Genomic DNA, 25776 nt, shown 5'->3' with positions numbered 1-25776 from the left:
ATAGCTCTATGATCAGTAGCAGTTTACTACTGTAAGTTAGCTAACATAATATTTTTAAAATCCATTTTTTTTTTTTCATTTTGACAATTTCTCTCTTCTGGAAAAAACTTAAGCATACAACTGAACACATAATTTAATGTCTCGATGTATGAGGACTAAAGTATTTCTAAGACATAAATCACCATATTATCAAAGATCTAAATGAGATATTTACATATTTTCTATATTCTAGGTAGTATCTTATGTACACAATTAACAAAAACTGGCAAAATATTTACAATTAATGTTTTAATTTGTAAAATGAAAAAATACTTTTTATAAAACAGATATCTAAAACCTAAAAATCCATCTGACAAACACCACTTATTTGCTGTGACTTAAAACATAACGTAAGGAAACAAAATAATACCCTTTTTTAACAAAACTGTGTAAACAGAAAAAAAAAGTTAGAACGAGGAGTCTTTAGGCCACAATAAGACCCCTAAGTATTATAAAACTTAAAATTGATTAAGAATTCAATTACAGTAGAAAACAAAATTGTTAAAAAAACTAGAGCACAGAAGTTGTGCTTAAAAAAAAAAAGTTTAAAGGAAGGGGATGAGGAAGGTGAGAAAAAACACTACCAGACTCCTTACCCATTGCTGTTGGTGCTGGAGCTTCCTGATGGTATTTTCAGCTTGCTCCAGTTTAGCACTGGCCTCATCACTCTGCTGTTTGATGGTGGCCAGCTCCCGTTTTATGAGGTAGTTTTCCTCAGCCTCCTGGGCTCTTGTCACTTGTCCCTTAGGACATAATTTTTGTGTGTGTAAAGCAATTTAGGATAGATTCAAGAAAGACTGCCTTTGTGAGGTTTAGTTACTTACTTTGACATGTTAAAAAAAAAAAAAAATCACCTCAGAAAACAGAACAACCTAAGTAATCATTAGCCAGCAGCTTATTATTGCTCCAGCAAATTTTGGGAGACTCAATGAAAAATTCATCTGATAATCTTAAGAACAATTCCTCTTTCAGTCAATAAAAATTCAACTCATGCAATATTACTGTACATGCAGGACTAATGTTTTCAATGAATAGTGGTTAATTTTGCAGAATCCACTGATTGCCACTTTGGAATAAATACTTTAAAATAAGGTTAGCTCTAAAACGTGCAAAAGATGGGTTTATTTTAATAAAAGTAACACATTGTTATCAAAAATTAAGTTTACACCCATAGATACCACCCCAAAAATTATTTCCAGAAAAATGCATGTAAAATTGCATGCATTAAAATATGAATTTCTAGGTTTAGGACTTCCCTTAGATGTTAGAGAAAATACTTAAAAAAAAAAAACACCAAAAAACTATACCTGTATCAATCTATCTGCCAAGGAAGCACTTTCCTACAAAAGGAAAAATTCAGATAGGAATAATTCGAGACAGAAATAAAACAAAGGTGATAAAATTAGGAATAAGAAGAAACAACACATACCCAAATTCCACCTACTTTTCGTTGCAATTAAAATGGACATTTAGATTTTAAAACGTTTTTTTATTGTATGTATTTCTAGTCTTAAAGAAAAATACATCAAAATAAAGATAAATGGGAGAACATCATGTACTTCTAGAAGAAACCAAACACAAATTTCAAGAGGGTTTTCTTCATAATTTGGGACAAACCAATATCTTCTTTTTAAAGCATATTTTTAAAGTATTTTTAGCATAATCCATATTGTCAAATCATTTATATGAAAGGGAGAAGGAATTTGAGTAAGCAATTCCACTTATAAAGTACGACAGCAATTTGTGCAACAGCAACTTCCAAAGAAACAAAGCAAGGAAAATATGACAAATGATATTAATGAGCTCAACCGTAATAAACTCTAGCAATAACAGAGTAAGTAAACATTGTGGTTATGGACTTTAATTGGTCCAAGTATTTACAGGATTCTAAGTGCTAAAGAACACACTGGGCCAAATAAGCCAGCAAAAAAGTATTTTATTTTCTAGAAGCAAAATCCAAACTTAACATTTTCCAACAGCACCTTTATTATTTTCAAGGTTCGAGGAAATAAAAATACTTTCTCTGTGAAAATGTCTTACTCCAAAGATAAAAGACCTCCTAGAAAGAGGTACAGTTTACTATAAACTGAATATTTAGTTTAAAAAAAATATATATATATAATTAAAATGACTTAAAGACAATTAAGAGCACAACCTTTTGCAGCTACCAAAAAAGAATTATCTTCAAAGCAACTCTAATTATTATACAACAAAAATACATATGCAATAAAATCCTGTCCTTGTGCTATGCTATTTAACATGAAACCATCAATACTTCCAAACAAGAGAAAAAATGCAAATAATCTGTATCTTCATTCATTTTGTTCCTAAATATTGACCAATCAATTTTCAGGGAAGATTTTAATATATTTGGCAATATCATGAGGAGTAATTTTTAAACAACTAATTCTTTTCTTTGGTAAAAAGAAAAAACAAAACAAAACAAAAAACACACCAAGGGTTTGTGAATTGGGACATCTTTAATAAAACAAGTGTCTTAGACTATGCTTTTATTACTCAGTATATTCTTACAGCACCAGGAAGAAGACTACAAAAGACGTCATATCAAAAGCATAATAAGAAAAATAACACAAAGTTGCAACATCTACCCAGTTATTTTCTGTGAAATAGAGAGGAAGAGGTAACAAGTGTTATCAAAATAATTCTAAGAACCAAAAGTTTAGGCACAATTCCTGAACTGAAAATCAACAAACTTCATGATGAGTTTTTATGTAAGAAATTAAGTCAGTCACTTTGACTAAACTTAAAGCAAGCCTAGGCCTTAAAGAAATCACTGCCACATTTAATATATGTCGGGACAGTCAGGGCAACATTTGAAAGTCATCTTTAAAATACTACACAGAATGGATTCTCAATTAGGTTACCCCTGAAGAATACACTTTTTAGAGATTATATAATGAAAACAAATAATATTAATATGTTACTCTATTAATAATCTTAGTTTGAAACTTTAACCTGAGAGTTCAAGGACTAGTAATGATCAATTTTTACTGACAAGTTATTTAGTTTAGTAGTAAGCTATGCAAGCTAAGCAGTCAGTACCACAATTTTGGAGACGTGCTAGATTTTTGAGCCTTTATTTAAAATAGAAAAGTTATTGTGAATTCAACAGGCATTTACAGAAGTAGCAATTTACTTACTTTTTCTAATGTTTCAATGCGCTGTTTTAAAAGTCTATTTTCTGTTCGTAACCTCTGCAGAAAAAAACAAAGGTTTGTTTGCAAACATTCCTGAGAAGGAAAAATGACACCTAAATCATAGTCGATAAAATGTACCACCTTTAATAAACAGGAAAAGAGTCTAAAAAACGGCTACATTATCATCTGTGAAATTCTTAAGGGCTCAGAGTAAGAAATGCATGGAAAAAAATGACCATATTTATCATTCTGCCTGTGTCTGAATTTTAAATATAAGTTAGAGTACATACAGAAATAATCTCTTTCTTTTCTGTACCTAGCAAAAGTACTCATAATCAGTATTTATTTTTTCTTTTTTTTTTGGCCTCACCTTGCAGCTTACAGGATCTTAGTTCCTCGACCAGGGACTGAACTCAGGTCCTCAGCACTGAAAGCACAGAGGCCTAACCACTGGACTGCCAGGGAATTCCCAGTATATTCCCATATGTCTTAACATCCCCATTAGATAGAAAAGATTCTAACTCATTTATCTCCTACAAAGACAACATAAATAATAGTCAATTGTCTATTATTAAATAAATAAGAAACCTGAAAAATGTATATTAAAAGGATAAATATCAAATTGTCAGTTTAAAACTACATCAGCCTCCATTTATAATTTGCTGTACATGCAAAGTTGCAAATTTCCACTCTGAAAATATAAATGAGTTGTTTTCATAAAATGAATTATTTATCATGAGTTGCTTCAAACTTAATTACTAGCATTTTCCTGTAGTTAAAGGTAAAACCTGATTAAAAAAAAAAAACCTGCACCTAATTATTCAATGCCTAACTCTCAAAACTCTGTCAAATTACTGCTATTAAGTATTAAATATAACATCCTATAAATTGGTGCAGTCACTATGGAAAACAATATGGAGGTTCTCAAAAAATTAAAACTTGAGTTGCCATTTGATCCTGCAATCCCACTCCTGGGCATACATATCAAGCATGTGTGCTCAGTTGCTCAGTCATGTCCAATTCTTTGTGACCCCATGGTCTGTAGCCCGCCACACTCCTTTGTCCATGGAATTTTCCAGGCAAGAATACTGGAGTGGGTTACCATTTGCTACTCCAGAGGACCTTCCCAACCCAAGGATCAAACCCACGTCTCTTGCATCTCCTGCACTGGCAGGTGGATTCTTTACCACTGTACCATCTGGGAATCCCCATATATATCAAGACAAAACTAATTCAAAAAGATATTGCACCACTATGTTCACAGCAGCAGTATTTACAATAGCCAAGACATGGAAACAACCTAGATGTCCATCAGTAGATGAATGGATAAAGATGTGATACACATACACAACGGAATATTACTCAGTAGCCATAAAAAAGAATGACAAAATGCCATTCGCAACAACAAGGATGGTCATACTATGTGAAGTGAGTCAGAATGAGAAAGACAAATACCATATAATATAAGTGTATAAGTGGAATCTAAAATACGACACTAATGAACATATCCATTAAACAGAAACAGACACACAGACATAGAGAACAGACTTGTGGTTGCCAAGGGGGAAACTGGGGATGGGGAAGGGATGGACTGGGAGTTTGGGACTAGGATTTATGGATAAACAACAAGGTCCTACTGTATAGCAGAGAGGATTATAGTTAATATCCTGTGACAACATAATGGAAAATAATATGAAAAAGAATATATATATATGTGTGTAACTGAATCACTTTGCTATACAGCAAAAATTAACACATTGTAAATCAGATATACAAAAAAAATCACTCTACATTAAAAAAAAATCATCTCCTTTTTGTGTAGTCTACCAATATAAGTCATCCCTTCATTTTGCTGTCACTGTAATTTCAAACTCCCTCTTACCTTTCTGTACCAATTTGCTCTACAGTGCAATCCAACTTTCTTTCAACCCTACTTTTCTTTAAATTTCTGCTAAAAATGTCTTCCTCAGAAATTTTTCTATGATTCTATCTATTGTTTTGTCAGTAAGGACTAAAATGGCACCCCACTCTAGTATTCTTGCCTGGGAAACCCCATGGGCAGGCTATAGTCCATGGGGCCACAAAGAGTAGGACAAGACAGAGTGACCGAGCACATAACATATAACATCTCGTAACAAAGAAAATAAAAGACTATCAATTATTGTTCTCTTATTAGGTAGACCATAAATTGGAATATATCTTAGAGTTATTACAAAGATAGTTTGCAAATTAAATTTTCTTGCTCTATTCACTAGAATATATTTAGGTGATATGAATAGATATTACCTCATATGTGATCTCAGACTACAAAATAGTTTGAGGAGAATATACTTCTTGGCTACACATACTACATACAGTATAATGCTCTACACAAATAAACAACTATTAAATGCTGCTAAAGTCTGGAAAGCTAAAGAAATAAACATGATTCGCAGTATCTTCTCCATATTTCTTGAATAAAAAAAAAGTAGCGTTTTGCTTATTCTAAAAGACTTAGGAAGTAAAGTTCAACCAGACAATTGAGAGAATAAAGTTAATCTTACACTCGAAATGATGATAAAATAATAAAATTTAAAACTAAAAACACTCACTTGGATTTCCCTTCCCACACCATTTAAATTTTCTGAAATTTTGCTATAAATAAATCCTAAATTCATTTTCCCCTACAGAAATAATGTTCCCCTATAACACCTACACAAATATCTTAGTATCACTTTTATTATCAATAAATCATCAATTTCTCATTTGTGTGATATCCACTTCCTGAGGAGATGGAAAATATATAATAGTCTTTATGAGTTATTAAAAACTGTTTCAGGGTCACCTTGACAGTATTTTAGCAATTACAGCTTTTAAAGGTTTCCCCGGTGGCTCAGTGGTAACAATCTGACTGCTAAAGCAGGAGACATGGGATCAATCCCTGGGTTGGGAAGATCCCTTGCAGAAGGAAATGGCAATCCACCTTCAGTATTCTTGCCTGGAGAACCCCATGGACAGAGGAGTCTGGTGGGCTACAATCCGTGGGGTCACAAAAGAGTCAAACACAATTTAACCACTAAATAACAACAACAATGGAAATACAAGGTACCAAAAAACTTTATATACAAAGATGGTAACTATAAGCACTATTTTTTAATGATGAAAACAACCTAAATATCACAAAATCGAGGAATATTTGTTTCAAACAACTCACTCTACTCTTTCCAGCTTACTCATTTTATGAAATAACCAAAATTCAATAATAATCTTTTTAGTTGGGATAATCCATTGATCCTACCAAGTTTTCACTGTCTCTCATTCCCTAATATCCTTTCTTCCCAAAGTTCAATTTCCAATCACTGCAGACTCTCCCCTACTTTTGTTTCCCCATCCCTTCTCTCCTTTAGTAGTCAGCATACTTGCCTGGGAAACCACCACTCTGGATCAACACAGTAACAATTCTGAGCCTCACCCAGTACATACAATCAAAGAAAGATAAAACCATGAAGTTTATTTCAATTAACAATCACTATATTCAGTTGGACTCAATGCATCCTAGCAATAATTATGTGTCCTTAGTCCACGCCTTCTCCCACCCTCTAAGATCCCTATTTCATACTTTCCCCTCTTCAAACAGCAACTCTTCACACCCTACTGTCACTCAGATGATAATCGTGTTTCTGAGTTCATGAAAAAATTAAAACAATCAAAATAGAATTTCACTATATCCCATAACCATATCTGACACCTTATCTACTTTTCTGCCCATATATTTTACATTTTCTCTCATTTTTGTGGACTAATTATCTACATAGTATCTTAGGATTATACACTGGAAGTGACAAATAGATTCAAGGGATTAGATCTGATAGACAGAGTGCCAGAAGAACTATGGACAGAGGTTCGAGACATTGTAAAGGAGGCAAGGATTAAGACCATCCCCAAGAAAAAGAAATGCAAAATGGCAAAATGGTTGTCTGAGGAGGCCTTACAAGTAGCTGTGAAAAGACGAGAGGTGAAAGGCAAAGGAGAAAAGAAAAGATATACACACTTGAATGCAGAGTTCCAAAGAAAAGCAAGGAGAGATAAGAAAGCCTTCCTCAGTGATCAGTGCAAAGAAATAGAGAAAAACAATAGAATGAGAAAGACTAGAGATCTCTTCAAGAAAATCAGAGATACCAAGGGAACATGTCATGCAAAGATGGGCTCAGTAAAGGACAGAAATGGTATGGACCTGACAGAAGCAGAAGATATTAAGAAGAGGTGGCAAGAATATAAGGAAGAACTATACGAAAAAGATCTTCAAGACCCAGATAATCATGATGGTGTGATCACTCACCTAGAGCCAAACATCCTGGAATATGAAGTCAAGTGGGCCTTGGGAAGCATAACTACGAACAAAGCTAGTGGAGGTGATGGAATTCCAGTTGAGCTATCTCTAATCCTGAAAGATGATGCTGTCAAAGTGCTGCACTCAATATGCCAGCAAAATTGGAAAACTCAGCAGTGGCCATACGACTGGAAAAGGTCAGTTTTCATTCCAATCCGTAAGAAAGGCAATGCAAAAGAATGCTCAAACTAGCACACAATTGCACTCATCTCACACGCTAGCAAAGTAATGCTCAAAATTCTCCACACCAGGCTTCAACAGTACGTGAACTGAGAACTTCCAGATGTTCAAGCTGGACTTAGAAAAGGCAGAGGAAATGGAGATCAAATTGCCAACATTTGTTGGATCCCTGAAAAAGCAAGAGAGTTCCAGAAAAACATCTATTTCTGCTTTATTGACTATGTCACTAAGCCTTTGACTGTGTGGATCACAACAAACTGTGGGAAATTCTTCAAGAGATGGGAATACCAGACCACCTGACCTGCCTCTTGAGAAATCTGTATGCAGGTCAAGAAGCAACAGTTAGAACCAGACATGGAACACAGACTGGTTCTAAATTGGGAAAGGAGTACGTCAAGGCTGTATTTTGTCACCTGGCTTATATAACTTATATGCAGAGTACATCATGCAAAATGTTGGGCTGGATGAAGCACAAGCTGGAATCAAGACTGCAGGGAGAAATATCAATAACCTCAGATATGCAGATGACACCACCCTTATGGCAGAAAGTGAAGCACTAAGGAGCCTCTTTATGAAAGTGGAAGAGGGAAGTGAAAAAGTTGGCTTAAAACTCAACATTCAGAAAACTAAGATCATGGCATCTGGTCCCATCACTTCATGACAAACAGATGAGGAAACAACATTAACGGTAACAGACTTTATTTTTGGGGGCTCCAAAATCACTGCAGGTGGTGACTGCAGCCATGAAATTAAAAGATGCTTGCTCCTTGAAAGAAAAGCTATGACCAACCTAGACAGCATGTTAAAACGCAGAGACATTACTTTGCCAACAAAGGCCTGTCTAGTCCAAGCTATGGTTTTTCCAGCAGTCATGTATGGATGTGAGACTTGGACTATAAAGAAAGCTGAGCGCCAAAGAATTGATGCTTTTGAACTGTGGTGTTGGAGAAGACTCTTGAGAGTCCCTTGGACAGCAAGGAGAGCCAACCAGTCAATCATAAAGGAAATCAGTCCTGGGTGTTCATTGGAAAGCCTGATGCTGAAGCTGAAACTCCAATATTTTGGCCACCTGATTCAAAGAACTGATTCATTTGAAAAAATCCTGATGCTGGGAAAGATTGAAGGCAGGAGGAGAAGGGGACGACAGAGGATGAGATGGTTGGATGGCATCACCGATTAGATGGACATGAGTCTGAATAAACTCCAAGAGTTGGTGATGGACAGGGAGGCCTGGCGTGATGCAGTCCATGGGGTCGCAAAGAGTCAGACACAACTGAGCGACTGAACTGAACTGATCTACATCACAGACAGGGTGAGTCTTCCACCTCTGTGCTAAACCTCATAATCCTGCTCATTCCAGCAATTATCCTGACAATCATACATTATGAGTGTTTCCTACTTAATTATTCCATCTTAACAGAAAAGGAAGGAAAAACAAATTTAAAATCTCTTCAAAATCACTACCTTAAGCATACTGTTCCACTTCTTTCTTCCTTATAGCAAATTTCCTGAAAATTACCTATACTCTCTAACTCCATTTTTTTCTAGTTCATTCTAGTCAAGCTTTAGTTTCCAACACTTTTACTAATCTATTTCCACGCTGGAAACTCAATTTTTATTTTGTCATCCTCATCGCACAAAATCTTTCTTTAGCATTTAACACAGTAAATGATTCTCCATGAAACACTTTTTTTTTTGTCTCTCCACTTCTAGGTGTTACCTTTACCTGTTGTTATGCTTTGCTGATTAGTTCTTGGTCTTCCTAGCTTTTAAATGTTGACATGTTCTCAGGCTTAATTCTTGAACTCTTCTGTTTTATCTACATCCATTCCCCAATTAATCTCATCCATTCTCATGGCTTTTAATACTAGTATGTTCGTGTCATTAACTGTCAGATTTGTACTTCCAGCCTGTGCTCTCTTAACTCCAACTTCAAATATTTTGAGAAGCTACCTGAACAGCTCCTAGGCATCTTATACTTGGTATAGCCAAAATTGGAGCTCTTGATATTCCTTCTGTATACTTTCCCATTGCAGGCATTGGGAACTGCATTTTCCTAATTGCTCAGGACAGAGTCCTAGATTCCTGTCCCTCTGACACCTCCACATCAGTTACACCATCCAATCATTAACACCTCAGTCCAAGTCACCACCTCCTCTTCTGTGCATTACTTCAACAGCTTTCTACTTATTTTCCTTGATTCTGTGCCTACCCTCTGCAATATACTCTCAACACAGCAGCCAGAAGACCTACTGAAAACTCAAGTCATACCTTGTCCTTCTCTACTGAAAACTCCAACGGCTCACCAGTTCAGTTCAGTCACTCAGTCGTGTCCGACTCTTTGTGACCCCATCAACCACAGCACACCAGGCCTCCCTGTCCATCACCAACTCCCGGAGTCCACCCAAACCAGTGTCCACTGAGTCAGTGATGCCATCCAACCATCTCATTCTCTGTCATCCCCTTCTTCTCCTACCCTCAATTTTTCCCAGCATCAGGTCTTTTCCAATGAGTAAGCTGTTCGCATGAGGTGGCCCAAGTATTGGAGTTTCAGCTTCAACATCAGTCCTTCCAATGAGCACCCAAGACTGATCTCCTTTAGGATGGACTGGTTGGATCTCCTTGCAGTCCAAGGGACTCTCAAGAGTCTTCTCCAACACCACAGTTCAAAAGCATCAATTCTTCAGTGCTCAGCTTTCTTTATAGTCCAACTCTCACATCCATACATGACTACTGGAAAAACCATAGCCTTGACTAGATGGACCTTTGTTGGCAAAGTAATGTCTCTGCTTTTTAATATGCTATCTAGGTTGGTCATAACTTTCCTTCCAAGGAGTAAGCGTCTTTTAATTTCATGGCTGCAATCACCATCTGCAGTGATTTTGGAGCCCAGAAAAATAAAGTCAGCCACTCTTTCCCTACCTATTTGCCATGAACTGATGGGACCAGATGCCATGATCTTAGTTTTCTGAATGTTGAGTTTTAAGCCAACTTTTTCACTCTCCTCTTTCACCTTCATCAAGAGGCTCTTTAGGTCTTCTTCACTTTCTGCCATAAGGGTGGTGTCATCTGCATATCTGAGGTTATTGATATTTCTCCCAGCAATCTTGATTCCAGCTTGTGTTTCTTCCAGCCCAGCGTTTCTCATGATATACTCTGCATATAAGTTAAATAAGCAGGGTGACAATATACAGCCTTGACGTACTCCTTTTCCTATTTGGAACCAGTCTGTTGTTCCATGTCCAGTTCTAACTGTTGCTTCCTGACCCGCATACAGATTTCTCAAGAGGCAGGTCAGGTGGTCTGGTATTTCCATCTCTTTAAGAATTTCCCACAGTTTATCGTGATCCACTCAGTCAAAGGCTTTGGCATAGTCAATAAAGCAGAAATAGATGTTTTTCTGGAACTCTCTTGCTTTTTCGATGGTCCCATGGATGTTGGCAATTTGATCTCTGGTTCCTATGCTTTTTCTAAAACCAGCTTGAACATCTGGAAGTTCATGGTTCACGTATTGCTGAAGCCTGGCTTGGAGAATTTTAAACATTACTTTTCTAGCATGTGAGATGAGTGCAATTGTGCAGTAGTTTGAGCATTCTTTGGCATTGCCTTTCTTTGGGATTGGAATGAAAACTAATCCTTTCCAGTCCTGTGGCCACTGCTGAGTTTTCCAACTTTGCTGGCATATTGACTGCAGCACTTTCACAGCATCATCTTTCATGACCTGAAACAGCTCAACCGGAATTCCATCACTTCCACCAGCTTTGTTCATAGTGATGCTTCCTAAGGCCCACTTGACTTCACATTCCAGTATGTCTGGCTCTAGGTAAGTGATCACACCATCATGAGGAAAAGCTAAAGTCTTCATATGTTCAGCAATTCCCTATATTATTTGTAACGTGCAACATCTTATGTCTTATTACTTCCTTCATTTTCATGCTGTCCCACCACTACTCCTCATCAGCACTCTCCTGACCAGACTCAGCTCTCCTTATGTATCGCCCTCACTTCCTTCAGGTCTTTATTCTAAGGAAACCTGGTCAATTACTCTAAATTTTTAATCCAAACACTATCAGTTTATTTGCCCTTCCCTAAGATTTTTTCCCCTCTATTTAACACTTATCACCATCTAAAATACTGTACATTTTACCTATCGTATATTTTCCACACTAGAATATAAGCATCACGAAGGCAGGAATTGGTCTGTTTCATAAACACATCTCAAGTGCCTAGAACAGTGTTCGGGCATGCAGTAGGCACTGTAGATATGTGTTAAATGAATGATTTCTTCAATAAATTATGCTCTTGTTTCCCTACTGGATTTTATTAAGTAGTTATTCATTTTCTAATAGAAAACTTGTAAAGCCACAGAAAAATTGGCATACAAATCCTTTTTAGATAACAATACACAATTGCACTCATTTCACATGCTAGTAAAGTAACACTTAAAATTCTCCAAGCCAGGCTTCAGCAATATGCGAACAGTGAACTTCCAGATGTTCAAGCTGCTTCTAGAAAAGGCAGAGGAACCAGAGATCAAATTGCCAACATCCACTGGATCATCAAAAAAGCAAGAGAGTTCCAGAAAAACATCTACTTCTGCTTTGGACATGGGTTTGGGTGGACTCCAGGATTTGGTGATGGACAAGGAGGCCAGGCATGCTGTGGTTCATGGGGTCGCAAAGAGTCGGACCCAACTGAGCGACTGAACTGAACATTAAAGTCTCTCTTGGCAAGTAGCACAATATATACACTTAAGAACATGTATGAATCTCACACTAACCCAAATCAGAGTTCTAACCCTTGGCAATCTCTTTGAGATCCCATGGACTATATAGCCCACCAGGCTCCTCTGTTCATGGGTTTCTCCAGGTAAGAACACTGGAGAGGGTTGCCATTTCCTTCTCCAGGCAATCTTTCCAACCCAGGGATTGAACTCAGGTCTCCTGCATTGCATGCAGATTCTTTACCATCTAAGCCACCAGGGAAGCCCTCTATCAATCTAACCACTAGCATATTATCTGAGCTTCCTGAACCTTAGTTTCTTCACCAAAAGATGAACTACCATTTCAGAAGGTTACCAAAGAATAAAAGGAAGTAATGTATATAAATTATCCTTCATATATTAAGTGTTGAATGTGTGAATACTAGTACTTTATATTGATTGTTTAATATAATTCCTGAATGACTTAAATAGCACTTGTCATGTTTGTATTATTTATGTCAGGCAGTGAAAACAAATGTTTTATATATGTATAAAAATATACTTTATATATATGTTCTAGTTTTCAGCACATCTGGAATATCTCAAAATTTTTGATGTAAAAAATATCTAAATCTGACTAATAACCAGTCAGAATTTCTAACTCCTCTTCACAGGACTTAAGTCTCTATGCCCAAAAGAACGAATTTAAATATAAATTCATATGTCTATCTTCAATAGAGCAGGGGATAAAGGCTCTTCTTTTTTAAAGATCTGTGGTTTACCCCCAAATAAACTAGAATTTTAGTTATTTCTTACCTCCTCCCCCTCAGGTAGAACATCAAGAGATTGGAAGAAGATACTGACAAAGGTGTATCTATTAACAAAAAATTTCACACGGTAAAATGTAACATTCACCGTATGAAATTGTTATTAACAAAATCTTTCTATAACACTTTCAGAGAAAGAATGGAAAATACTTAAAAGTCACCTTCTTGATCAAGAAGCTGACAGAATTCTTAGCATAAAAGTTATTGACCTGAAGGTCAAACCTTAAACATGTGTCACAACATCAAAGAATGATCTTTTACTTCTATATCAAAATATCATCACAACTTCTTTATCCATCCATCTGCTGATAGACATTAAAGTTGCTTCCATGTCCTTGTAAACAGTGCTGCAGTGAACACTGGGGTACATGTTGTTTATGAATTATGGTTTTCTCAGAGTATATGCCTAGAAGTGGGATTGCTGGGTAATATGGTAGTTTCATTCCTAGTTTTTTAAGGAACCTCTAATGCCGTCCATAGTGGCTATATCAATTTACACTCCCATCAACAGTGCAAGAGGGTTTCCTTTTCCCCACATCCTCTTCAGCATTTACTGTTTGCAAATTTTTTGATGATGACACTTCTGACCAGTGTGGGATGATACCTCATTGTAGTTTTTATTTTCATTTCTCTAATAACAAGCTATATTGAGCATCTTTTCATGTGTTTGTTGGCCATTTATATGTTTTCTTTGGAGAAATGTCTGTTTAGGTCTGCAGCCCATTTTTTGACTGGATTTTTTTGCTTTTCAAATATTGAGCTGCATGAGCTGCTTGTGTATTTTGGAGATTAACATTTACAATAGCCAGGATATGGAAGCAACCTACGTGTCTACTGACAGATGAATGGATAAAAAAAGTTGTGGTACATATATACAATGCAATATTACTCAGCCATAAAAAGGGACGAATTTGAGTCAGTTGAACTGAGGTGGATGTACCTAGAGCCTTTTATACAGAGTGAAGTAAGTCAGAAAGAGAAAAACAAATATCGTATATTAACACATATATATGGGATCTAGAAAAATGATACTGATAAACCTATTTGCAGGGCAACAATGGTGACACAGACATAGAGAACAGACTTGTGGACAGTGGGGGAAAGAGAGGGTGAGACAAATTGAGAGAGTAGCACTGAAACATATACATTACTGTATGTAAAACAGATAGCTAGTGGGAAGCTGCTGTATAACACGAGGGAGCTCGACCAAGCGCTCTAATACAACCTAGAGGGATGGGATGGGGTGGGGGGAGGTTCACCAGGGAGGAAACGTATGTATACTTGTGGCTGATTCATGTTGCTGTACAGCAGAAATCAATACAACATTGTAAAACAATTATCCTCCAATTTAAAACAAACAACAAAATAGACAATATCTACAAACTGCAATAAAATGGAAAAAAAAATCACATAATTATGATCATACTATTTGTGAAAAGAACAATATAAGATATCTCCTGAAGGCTTTTAAGAACCAAAGCAAGAAAGTACTAGTTTAATAGAATTAATTCCCTTGTAAAAGGGATCTTGTGGGAGGGGAAGGGAATGTGAATAAGGAAGTGGCATTTTCCATAAATGAGAAAGGCTCCAAGAATACACGGCTAATTAACTGCAAATAAGGTGGTCTTCTGTTTTGACTGAGAATAATTGCCAGATCCAACTTAAAATTAGACATGTGCAAACAAAGTCTAAAAAGTACAGTTACACAAAAATTGTTTTGGCTTTGTCTTTTAGGGGGCAGGAGGAATGAAGAAAGGAAAGAAAATGGTACAAGAGTAAAAAAGAACTAAGTGGAAACAAGATTTTATAAAAGGAACTATCTTTGAAATCAGCATTCTTTATTTACCCAACGCATTCCACTAACTTTGTAAACGTTTTTCCCCAGATTCTTCTCTATAAACAACTTTATAAGCCATTTGTTTTTGCCTAAAACATAAAGTATTTTGTGAGGTATGTCAACTATTACTTTATCCAAAAATAAAAATTTGAAAAAAACTGCAAATATAGGCTAAAGTCTGCTAGATCTTTTTGAAAAGGCCTTTTGATATTCCTACATGTGACTTAATCTTAGAAAAAAAACTTCTTCAAGAGCAAGGATTGTTCATAGAACTGAGTTTTTTTTTTTTTTTGCAACAACAAAGCATGATGAAATGAACAGGATGGTTTCCCCATCCTCAGATTCTTGATTTGCAGTTCCGAATACCCCATGGTCTCGCCCCAGTCATCAGGATGACGTAATTTTTACTTTCAGTAGGTTGAAGTGGAGGGTATGATTTAATATTACTCTTACTCATGGAACCTAAAAGAAAAGCAAATAGTAGAGCAGCAGTTGGATGACAGACCTTTTTTTTTAAAAAAAAAAAAAAAGAGGAAAAAAATCCACAGGGGTCTTTTCTTTCTCTCTCTCTTCCTCTCTCTCTGTCTCTCTGAAAAATTTAGAAGTATCTATTTCTAACAGATAGTGAGTAAGTGATAGAAATGGAAATAAAAGAGAGACAGAGTTGATGAAGGAAGAGATTGTGTTCCAGGAGGCTTTTGAGCAGGATTATGGTAAGAAAAGAGTAGCAATTTAGCAGAACTCATTCCCTAGTAAAAAAAGGGCCTGTAGGATGTGAGTAATCAAGTTTTATTTTATAGCAAGGTTGAATTAGTACATGGCTAGTGAACTATAAATAAGATGGTCATCGAATGTCTTGCTAGGTCCAAGTAAAAAATCAGACATATTCAAACATACAGTTGTGTTTTGTTTTTTTTTTAAGTGGAGTCATTCAATAAATTTGTTTTTTCTTTTTCTTTTGCCGATGTTAGGGAGAAAATAAAACGTAAGAAATTACATCAGCCAGTCACTGAGTTCCTTCACTAACTCACACTTCTATTCTTTATCCCCATCTTGAAATATCAGCAGTGAGAGCCAATTTAATTTTCCTTAACACCTAGCTTACACAACGCTAAAGGATTCACAATTTCTAGCCTACAGGGATACAAACAATTTTAAGATACACATGTGAATGTACATGTCCTTCAGATTAAAAACCTACCTGTTTCTCTGAACAGTAATTAAAATATAACCTTTGCTTAGAGATTGGAAGATTGAATTAGTCAAAGCGTTCTGCTTCTCTAAAGCAGCCAAAATTATTTCTAATGCAATAATCTCCTCTATTTGGTCTCCCTTAGACTATGCTGCTTTTAGTCTCAGCATGTTATAGATTATCTTCTCTGTAACTTTATAAAACATGCTTAAATGGAATGATAATTATTTTTCCCCCAAAGAAGTATTTTCTCCTGATGACCTGCCAATAAATCCAGAAAAAGGAAAAACTGCTTTCTTCCATATTAGAATGAAAACCACTTCAGTCACATTATTTTTTGAAATGTCTGTTTTTAACTATAACCTAGTGGGATGGTAAATTTATCAATAAATAAATACAAACACCATCATTAAATCTATAATATATCAACATATGTCAACATAACCTAACATATATTGCCAAATAACTGACTTCAATCAAGTTATGTTCAGCACTTTTAAAAGCCCTAAGATGCTTACTTTAATTTCAACTTGTTCTTCCATTTCTTTAGTTTTTATTGTAGTATATTCCTTTTCAAGCCTAAGAAAGAGGCAAAAAAAAAAAAAGTTAAAGGTATGCTTTCATTCCAATCTAGTTACGGAAATCATAAAATTTAAAACCATATATTAACACAAAATACAATTTTGGTATGTTTCCCCTACTTATGACTTGCAATATTTGAAATCAGAAAAATCATCTCAATAGTTGTATGCGTTTTCACAAAAAATGTTACTTCAAAGACAAAAAAAAAACAAGGGGCTTCCATTGTGGTCCAGTGGCTACGATTCTAGGCTTCCAGTGCAGGGGGCCGGGGCTCAATCCCTGCTCAGGGAACTAAATCCCATGTCCCACAACTAAGTTCAATTGCTGCAAATAAAAAAATCCCACATGCCACAACTAAAGATCCTGCATGCTGCAACAAAGATCAACAATCCCGCATGTCACAACTAAGACCTGGTACAACTAAATAAATAATAAAATAAATATTTAAAAATAATAATAAAAATAAGAACCACAGAAAAGTAAACTTTAAAAAACAAAATGCTATAAAGCACGAAACAGAGAACTGAGCTTATAGATTCTATTCAGCCCTTAACTTACAAAAGAACCACCTACCCTTCCCCTTCAAATTGGAATACATTGATAAAATTCAATTGGATCTTAACTAAGCTTGACTAAGAAATCTGTAAGGGGAGAAAAGGAACAACTCCTCCTACCAAAAAAATTCCAGTTAATAAATGTGGAAAGAATGAGGCAAATATAAAAATCACCATTAGAGCTCCACAATAAATAACTGCCATAGGCAAGAAAAATGAATGCTAAAATCAGTGGGTAGAAGTTTAAACGCAATCTCAGAGTATCTCTCCCAAAATATGTAGTAATTACAAAGGAGAAAAATAGTAAATTTATAGTAGTCTGAGCCAAATGATCAAGGTTAACATCACTAGTAATGCATATGAACATCACACAGTCTGTATTAAGATATACTGAGAAAGGCACCTCACCTCTGTGGTATCCTACCCAGTAACGCATATCCTCATTCTAATCAAGAGAAATCATCAAACCCCAACTGAAGGATATTCTAAATAAATTACATTTGACCAGCTCGATCAGAAGTTCAAGGTTAGAATACACAAGAAAAGATTAAGGAACTGTCACAGACTGTAAGAGAGTAAGAAATAACAAACAAATGCAAGGTACTATATTTGCAACTCTACTATTAAAGCATAAAATTGTCTTAAAAAATTACTCGCCATCCAAAAATCAGTACTACCAAGTTTTTTTTTTTTAAATCTTGTTCTCAATCAAAAATGTTAATAACAAGTTTAACCCTCCAAATAATAACCAAGCTCCACATAACTTACATCTGCTTTCAAAAATCAAGTTCTTCCTCAAGAGACAAGAACCTATTATTTACTATGTTTAATCTCACTCACTTTCACTTTCTTTTACTTTCAATTTCACTTAGCTCACAGAACACTTTTGTATTGTGGTAAAATACATATAACAAATTTTACCATCTTAACTATTTTTAAATGTTCGATTCAGTGGTCTCTCCCAGTGGTGCTAGTGGTAATCTGCCTGCTAATGCAGGAGATGCAAGAGATGGGGGGGTCGATCCCTAGGTCAGGAAGATCCCTGGAATAGGAAATGGTAACCCACTTCAGTATGCTTGCCTGGAGAAACCCATGTACAGAGGAGCCTGGCGAGCTACAGTCCACGCGCTCTCAGAGTCAGACACTACTGAGTGCATGCATTCGCACATACAAGCACACAGAGAATGTTGTGAAGCTATCACCACCACCATGTCCATAGCTTTTTTCATCTTAAAAAATGAAACTCTATACCTATGAAAGAATAACACTCCACTGCCCCCTCTCACCAGGTCTTGACAACAACCGTTTTATGCTCTATGTATGTGAGTCTGACAACACTAAGTATCTCACAGAAATGGAACTATACAGTATTTGTCCTATCGTGACTGGTTTATTTCACTCAGCACCATGTCCCCAAAGTTTACCCATATTATACCATATATTGAGCATCTTTTTATATGCCTACCGACCATTTATATCTCTTTGGAGAAATGTCCATTAAAATCCACTGTCCATTTTTAAATTCAGCTGTTTGGTTTTGGCTGTTGAGTTTTACGAGTTCTCTATATAGATATTAATATATCTATATATTAATATATACATAAGAGTAAATAGATAATATATAGATAAGAGTTCTCTACACAGATATTAATCTTTTATCAGATGTATGATTTGCAATTGTTTTCTCCCATTCTGTGGACTGTCTTTTCTGTTGAGTGTCCTTCTTAGAATACACAAAAATTTTTTTGAATGTATTTTATTTTTAAATTTTAAGAGTCTCTAATGGATAGAACTTTTAAAAATTTTTCTTTAATTTTTTGCTCCAGTTTTATTGAGATATAACTGATATAAGTGCTATAAGCGTACAGCATGATTTGACTTATATACATCATGAATGATTACCACAGTAAGTTTAGTGAACATGCATTACCTCATATAGATATAAAAATTTAAAAATACAAAAAACTTTTTTTCTTTGTGATGAGAACTCAGAATTTAACCTTAAAAACTTTCATATATAATGTACAGCAGTGTTAACTATCTTCATCATATTATACATTACATCCCCAGCACTAAAACCTGGACATTTGTGCCTTTTGACTGCCTTCATCAACTCCCTTCTCCTGACCCCCATCTCCAGTATTAACAAATCTGATCTCTTTTTCTACGAGCTTGATTCTGAAGTATAACTAACCTAAAACTCTATGTTAGTTTCTGATACACAACATAGTGACCTGACATTTTTATACATTTCCAAGAGATCACCAATACAAAGATATTACAAAACTATTGACTATAGTCTCCACACTGTACATTTCACACCAAGGACTGATTTTGTAACTGAAAGTTTTTACCTTTTAATCTCCAAATTTTAAATCTTTAATGAACTTCAGTTTGTCTATTTTTTCTTTTGTTGTCTGTGTCTTTGGTGTCATATGCAAGGCATCATTGCGAAATCCAGTGTCATGAAGCTCTTTCCATTTTGACTTTGCATATAGTGTTAGGTGAAGGTCCAACTTCATTCTTTTGCATGTGGATATCCAGTTTTCCCAGTCCCATTTGTGGAAAGACAGTTCTATCCATACTGAGTGGTCTTAGCATCCTTGACAAAAATCACCTCACCATGTAGGTAAGGGCTTATTTATGTCTTCATTCCAGTGCCAATCTGTTTTGATTACTCCCTTTGTAGTAAGTTTAGAAATCAGGAAGTATGAGTCCTCCAGCTTTGTTCCTGTTCAAGATTATTTTGGCTATATGGGGTCCTTTAAGATTCCATGTGAATTTTAGAGTGGGATTTTCTATTTCTGCAAAAAATGTATCATCAGTATTTTGATAAGGATTGCATTGAATATGTTTTGGGTTGTACTGACATCTTAGTAAGATTAAGTCTTCCAAAAAAGAAAAATAGATGGTCTTCCAATCTTTGAATATGGGATGTGTATTGCTTATGTATCTTTAATTTCTTGCAGTAATGTTTTGAAATTTTCATTATGCAATCTTTTTCCTCCTTGGTTAAGTTAATTCCTAAATATTTCTTTTGATGCTCTTGAAAAATTAAATTTCTTCACGGATCCACTGGTTAACAGTACATTGTTTAATTCCAAAAAAATTTGCTGTTTCCAGTTTTACTTCTATTAGATATCTAATTTCAACTGGTTACATCTGGAAAAGTTGTTTTGTACATCTTTCTCTTAAAATCTACTGAGACTTAACAGAGTTGTTGTTATCAGGTAGAGTGTTCGGTGTATATTTATTGTGTTGAGTCCTGTTTTCTTATGTATATCCTCTCTGGTTGTTTTATCCATTACTGAGAGTGGGATACTGAAGTCTCCAACTATTACTGTAGAACTGTTCATTTCTCACTTCAATTATGTACTTTTTTGCTTCATATATTTTGATATTCTGTCTTTGGTGTACCAATGTTTTTAATTGTTATATCTTGTTGCTATACTGAACCTTTCATTAATATGTATTAACTGTCTTTGTCTCTTGGAAACTTTGAAAATTTAAAGTCTGATATTTTTGTCTGATATTTCTATAGCCATCTCTGCTCTCTTTTGCTTACTCTATTTGCATAGAATGTATTTTCCCAAACTTTCATTTTCAACCTATTTGCATCTTTGGATCTAAAATGAATCACCTGTAGATAACATATAGCTGGATTGTGTGGTTTTCTCTTCTGCCAATCCATGTCTTTTGCAGAGTTTAATTCATTCACATTAAAAGTAATTACGGATAAAGGAGGACAGTGTCATTTTGCTATTTGTTTTCTATATGCTTTGCTTTTTTTAAAATCCCTCACTTCCTGCATTATTATTGTCTTTAGTGTTCAGTTGGGTTTTTTTGTATTACTTTCTAATTTCCTGTTGTGTATATTTCATTGTTATTTTCTTTGTGGCTCCATGGAGATTGTATCTGAAGTAATAATACTCTAATTTGAATAGCTAGCAGCTTAACTTCAATATTATACAAGAACTCTGCTTTTATAATATTTTTCCCAACCCTTTTGGTTACTGGTCACAAAAATATATATTTATACATTGTGTGCCCCAAAACACAAACTAATGATTCTTTAAAATCTACTAGGCTCCTAAATGATGTAGAAAGCAAGATTTGAAGCTACAAACAAAAATTACAATACTAATAGCTTTTAGACTAATAATTGCTCTTTTTAATGCATTAACATTAAATTGTACAAGAAACAAAAAGTGGAGTTACAATCCACTGTTATGATAAATATAACTTTTATAACTGCCCATTTGTCTACCTTATTTAAGACCCTCCTTTTGTGACATGACTCAGTTACTGTCGAGTGTCCTTTCATTTAGCCCTGCTGCTGCTGCTGCTAAGTCACTTCAGTCGTGTCCAACTCTGTGCGACCCCACAGACGACACCCCACCAGGCTCCCCCGTCCCTGGGATTCTCCAGGCAAGAATACTGGAGTGGGGTGCCATCTCCTTCTCCAATGCATGAAAGTTAAAAGTGAAAGTGAAGTCGCTCAGTCAGAATGAACATTTCCTGAAGGGCACATTTAGTGATAATGAGCTCAGCTTTTGTTTATTTGGAAATGTCTTGATTTTCCCCTCCCTTTTTAAGGACATTTTGCCAGATACAGGATTCTTGACTGACCTCCAAAGTTTCTAATGAGAAGTCTGCTTATAACCTTATTGAGAATCCTTTGTACATAATGATTGGCTTCTCTTTTGCTGGCTTCCATATTTGCTCTTTGTCTTTTGCAAGTCTGATTGTAACATGTCTTGGCGTGAAGTCTTCTTTACACCACTTAGAGTTCAATGAACTTAATGAATGTTTACATTCATGTCTTTCAACAAATTTGTTATTATTTCTTAAAACATTCTCCCCACTCCACCTTCTCAGATTCCCACAAAGTGTATGTTGGTCCACTTGGTGAAAACTCACAGGTCCTTTAAGCTCTGTTCACTTTTCTTGGGTCTTTTTTGTTGTTGTTGGTCCTCAAACTCAGTAATTTCCAGGGTTCTGTCTTCAAGTTCACTTATTCTTCTACCTAATCAAATCTGCCTTTCAATCACTATAGTGAATTTTCACTTCAGTTACTGTATTTTACAGATCCAGAATTTCTTCTTGGCTTTCTATCTCTTTACTGATATTCTCATTTTGTTCTTACATCTTTTTTACTTTTCCCACATCTTATTTTATTTCTTTAATCATCTTTTAAAGTCTTTGCCTACCAAGTCTAACATCAAGTCTTATTCAGGAACAGTTTCTGTTTAATTTTCTCCTTTGAATGGGTCATAATTTTCCTATTTCTTTGTATGCCTTGATTTTTTGTTGTTGAAAACCAGACATTTGAACTTAGTAATTTAGTAACTCTGTAAATCAGATTCTCCTCCTCCCCAGGGTTTGCTGTTCTTTTGTTACTGTTATTGTCTTTTTGACTGTTATAAGTTGTCTCTGTGCTGATGACCAACCTGAGATGTAAACTTAACCTGTTCTCAGGTCTTTTCTGAGATTCTCCCTTGGGCATGTACAATCACGTTTTAATTTCCTCCATATATGGAGGTGTTTTTGAATGTCTTTAGTGTCTGGCTCTCAAAAGAGAAAAAAAAAAAAAGAAATGAAGGGGAGAAAAGGGCACCAGCCCTTTAAATCTCTTTAAATTTCTTAGCAGTCTTTTCAGCCAGAGGAAAGGGTGCAACACCAGTGGGGAGAAGTACAAAGTCAATAGAGAGATGTGCAACAACAACTTCTTTGCACCTATCTGATCATAAACAGCAATCAGCAATTATTTTCAACTCAAATAAGTATATGTTAATACTTAACTCCATCATCACCATTTTAACTTTCAACTCTAACTGTAAGCAAGATAAGGCAGTACTGCCAAGCATCTGTTAGCTGGATGAAATAGGAAGCTGCTCCATCTGATTTTTCTTGCTTTGTTCTCTCAGGGCACACTCCTTCTGGAGCAAAATTTTCTGAAATTGCCCCTATGACTTGGTACCCCAGATATTTTTATATCCCAAAGAAACGTACCACAGTAAGAACTGGAGTATGACAGGTTTGCCTTACTTTCATTAAGTGGTAGAAGGCAGACTGTAAAAGGGAAGGTAAAAAGGAACACAAAGATACTGTAACAAAGAACAGACCTGACTCCACATCGGATCTACTCCTTTAGCTCTAACCTTTGTGCTTTGTTACCTGTGCTTAGTCATTCTAGCTCTGAACTCTTGTACAAAGATGTTGCCTAGATACATGAGCCTGAAATATACTTGAGAGCCCATTCTCAAGGCTCTGCCTCCCAGGCTTGATCATTAAAAGGACAGCACTTTTCTATTCATATGGAGTTAAAAAGATGTAAAATAGAGAAATTTTGTCTTGTTGGGGGTTTTTAGGAACATTGTGACCAGATCTGTGGACTGCTGCAAAAACAAAGAATTCCGGCATCAAGACATTTGCAACAACCAGCTCCCCTCACTCCCCTGTTAGCATTAAACAGGCCTAAATCCTAACTCGGGTAAGACTGTGCACTGGGAAACCAGTCCTCCATCTCCTCAGTCTGCTGGCTTTCCAAATAAAGTCACTATTCCTTGACTTTTGATTTATTGGCCTGTCATGTGGCGACTATTATATGCTTGAACTCAGTAAAAATACCTCTACCTTAGGAATATTATCATGCAGATAAAAGTTAGGAAAGAATATAAATGGAAACTGAAAATTTAGTCACCATGCTCTGAACATTTTCCTGGGCCCCAGCAGACTAGACTGTGTATACAATTTAAAGACACATAGGCTATGCATCTCTTACATGTCAAATTAATAACCTGTTATATTGACAAAGACCCTGATGCTGGGAAAGATTGAAGGCAGAAGGAGACGGGGACAACAGAGGTTGAGAGTCGTGAGTTCGGACATGAGTTTGAGCAAGCTCTGAGAGTTGGTGATGGACAGGGAAGCCTGGCATGCTGCAGTCCATGGGGTCGCAAAGAGTCAGACAGGACTGAGAGACTGAACTCAACTAAAGTGAACTGAGACTGTAATCGTAATAAGCTATTTACTTCCCTGCTCTGCCATCATCCTACGTACAGCAAGTTTGAACCTTTTTCAGAGCCAGGTCCAAGTCTAAATTCATTATATTCTGAGAGTGGTACTTATTAGAAACAGATGAAACTCATCCTTTAATACTGATAAAACATTACTCTCCAGAATATGCATAAATAGCTACTAAGCAGTAAGAAGTAGATATTGCAATGGAAAAGGAAGGCAAGTACCAACAAAAGAAAATAAAAAAGGAAAAAAACAGAAGCATATTTGTTATGGTGACCTGTGATCAGGGATCTTTGATGTTACTAATATAAAAGATTACAACTTACTAAAGGATCAAATGATTAGCATTTTTTTTTTACCAATAAAGTACTTTTAAATTAAGGTCAAGAGGCAGAAACTGAGATGGTTCCTAAGGTTTTATCAATTATAGAACAGAACAGCTTTTCAGTCTAAAATGTCTCAAAATGATGCTGCAATGTAATTGGTTATTAGTAATTTCACAGGCAATTTATTAACAATACTAGTTGAACATGATAAATTGTATGTTTTCCCAAATTAGAGTTAACTAATTTTAATAACAAAATATTTACTCATATTCTAACATATTTTTGCAGTAGGAATCTCTATGGGAGTACATTGTACATGTTAATGTAATTTCATTGTGCAGCAGCAAAGATATTAAGAACTGTGAGGCTAGTACTGCTATCATTTTAAAGCATCTCATACCACATTAACAAGTGTCAGGAATGCTAATTATGACCTCAGGTTAAGATTTATTTAACTGCTGAAAGCTAGAAGAATAAGAACTATTGTTCTTAACACTTTTATCATATTTCAGAAATCAAACTTTACCAGACAAGACTGCTTATCTTGAACTTTAGTGAAATATATACAAAAGAAAGTTTCACTAGAAAGTAATACATAATAAACAAAATTTTAACTTAATGCACACCTCATGACCATCTTGCTGGTTATGTTAATCTTAAACTTAAGTGACAGACTAGGATCAACTGAGAGGAAAAAAATGTTAGTGACCACACCATAAAAGCGGTTTCTTAAACAATAGCACACTTACATATATACACTTACTAGGTTCCTAATTCTAGTCAATGTGGAATGGGAAAGGAGTTTTAAAAATGCAATCAAAAAGAAAAAAACAGTAATACACAATAGTCCTATGCACCATTAGAGCACTATAAAATTCCAATATTAAATTTATGTCATATTAAACCTAATACCACCAAATAAAACATTACAGTTCTATAAAATGATGAGGAAAATTGTACTCACCACTAGAATGTTTTGCTGCTTCT

The 25776-nt window shown here is 35.5% G+C and overlaps 1 protein-coding gene across 8 annotated transcripts in view; it reads right to left on the bottom strand.

Moving 5' to 3' along the window:
• The window catches only part of EVI5 (ecotropic viral integration site 5), a 223088-nt gene that overhangs the window by 106617 nt on the left and 90695 nt on the right, over nt 1-25776 (bottom strand). For 5 of the 8 annotated variants that reach the window (XM_081486300.1, XM_081486303.1, XM_081486299.1 and 2 more), the window contains exons 10-13: nt 16823-16883; nt 3201-3254; nt 1347-1379; nt 636-782 (exon numbers count right to left, since the gene is read on the bottom strand). In XM_081486300.1, coding sequence (XP_081342426.1) covers nt 636-782; nt 1347-1379; nt 3201-3254; nt 16823-16883 — 295 coding nt within the window. The remainder of the gene's footprint in view (nt 1-635; nt 783-1346; nt 1380-3200; nt 3255-16822; nt 16884-25776) is intronic. The other 3 variants (XM_081486306.1, XM_081486307.1, XM_081486304.1) reach the window with 2 other exon arrangements.

Source organism: Giraffa tippelskirchi, chromosome 5 (assembly GCF_054371585.1).
Source record: "Giraffa tippelskirchi isolate mGirTip1 chromosome 5, T2T-mGirTip1v1.2.pri, whole genome shotgun sequence".
Lineage (NCBI taxonomy): Eukaryota > Metazoa > Chordata > Mammalia > Artiodactyla > Giraffidae > Giraffa > Giraffa tippelskirchi.
The sequence above is the reverse complement of the archived record's forward strand: the minus strand, read 5'-3'. Positions and strand labels throughout refer to the sequence as shown.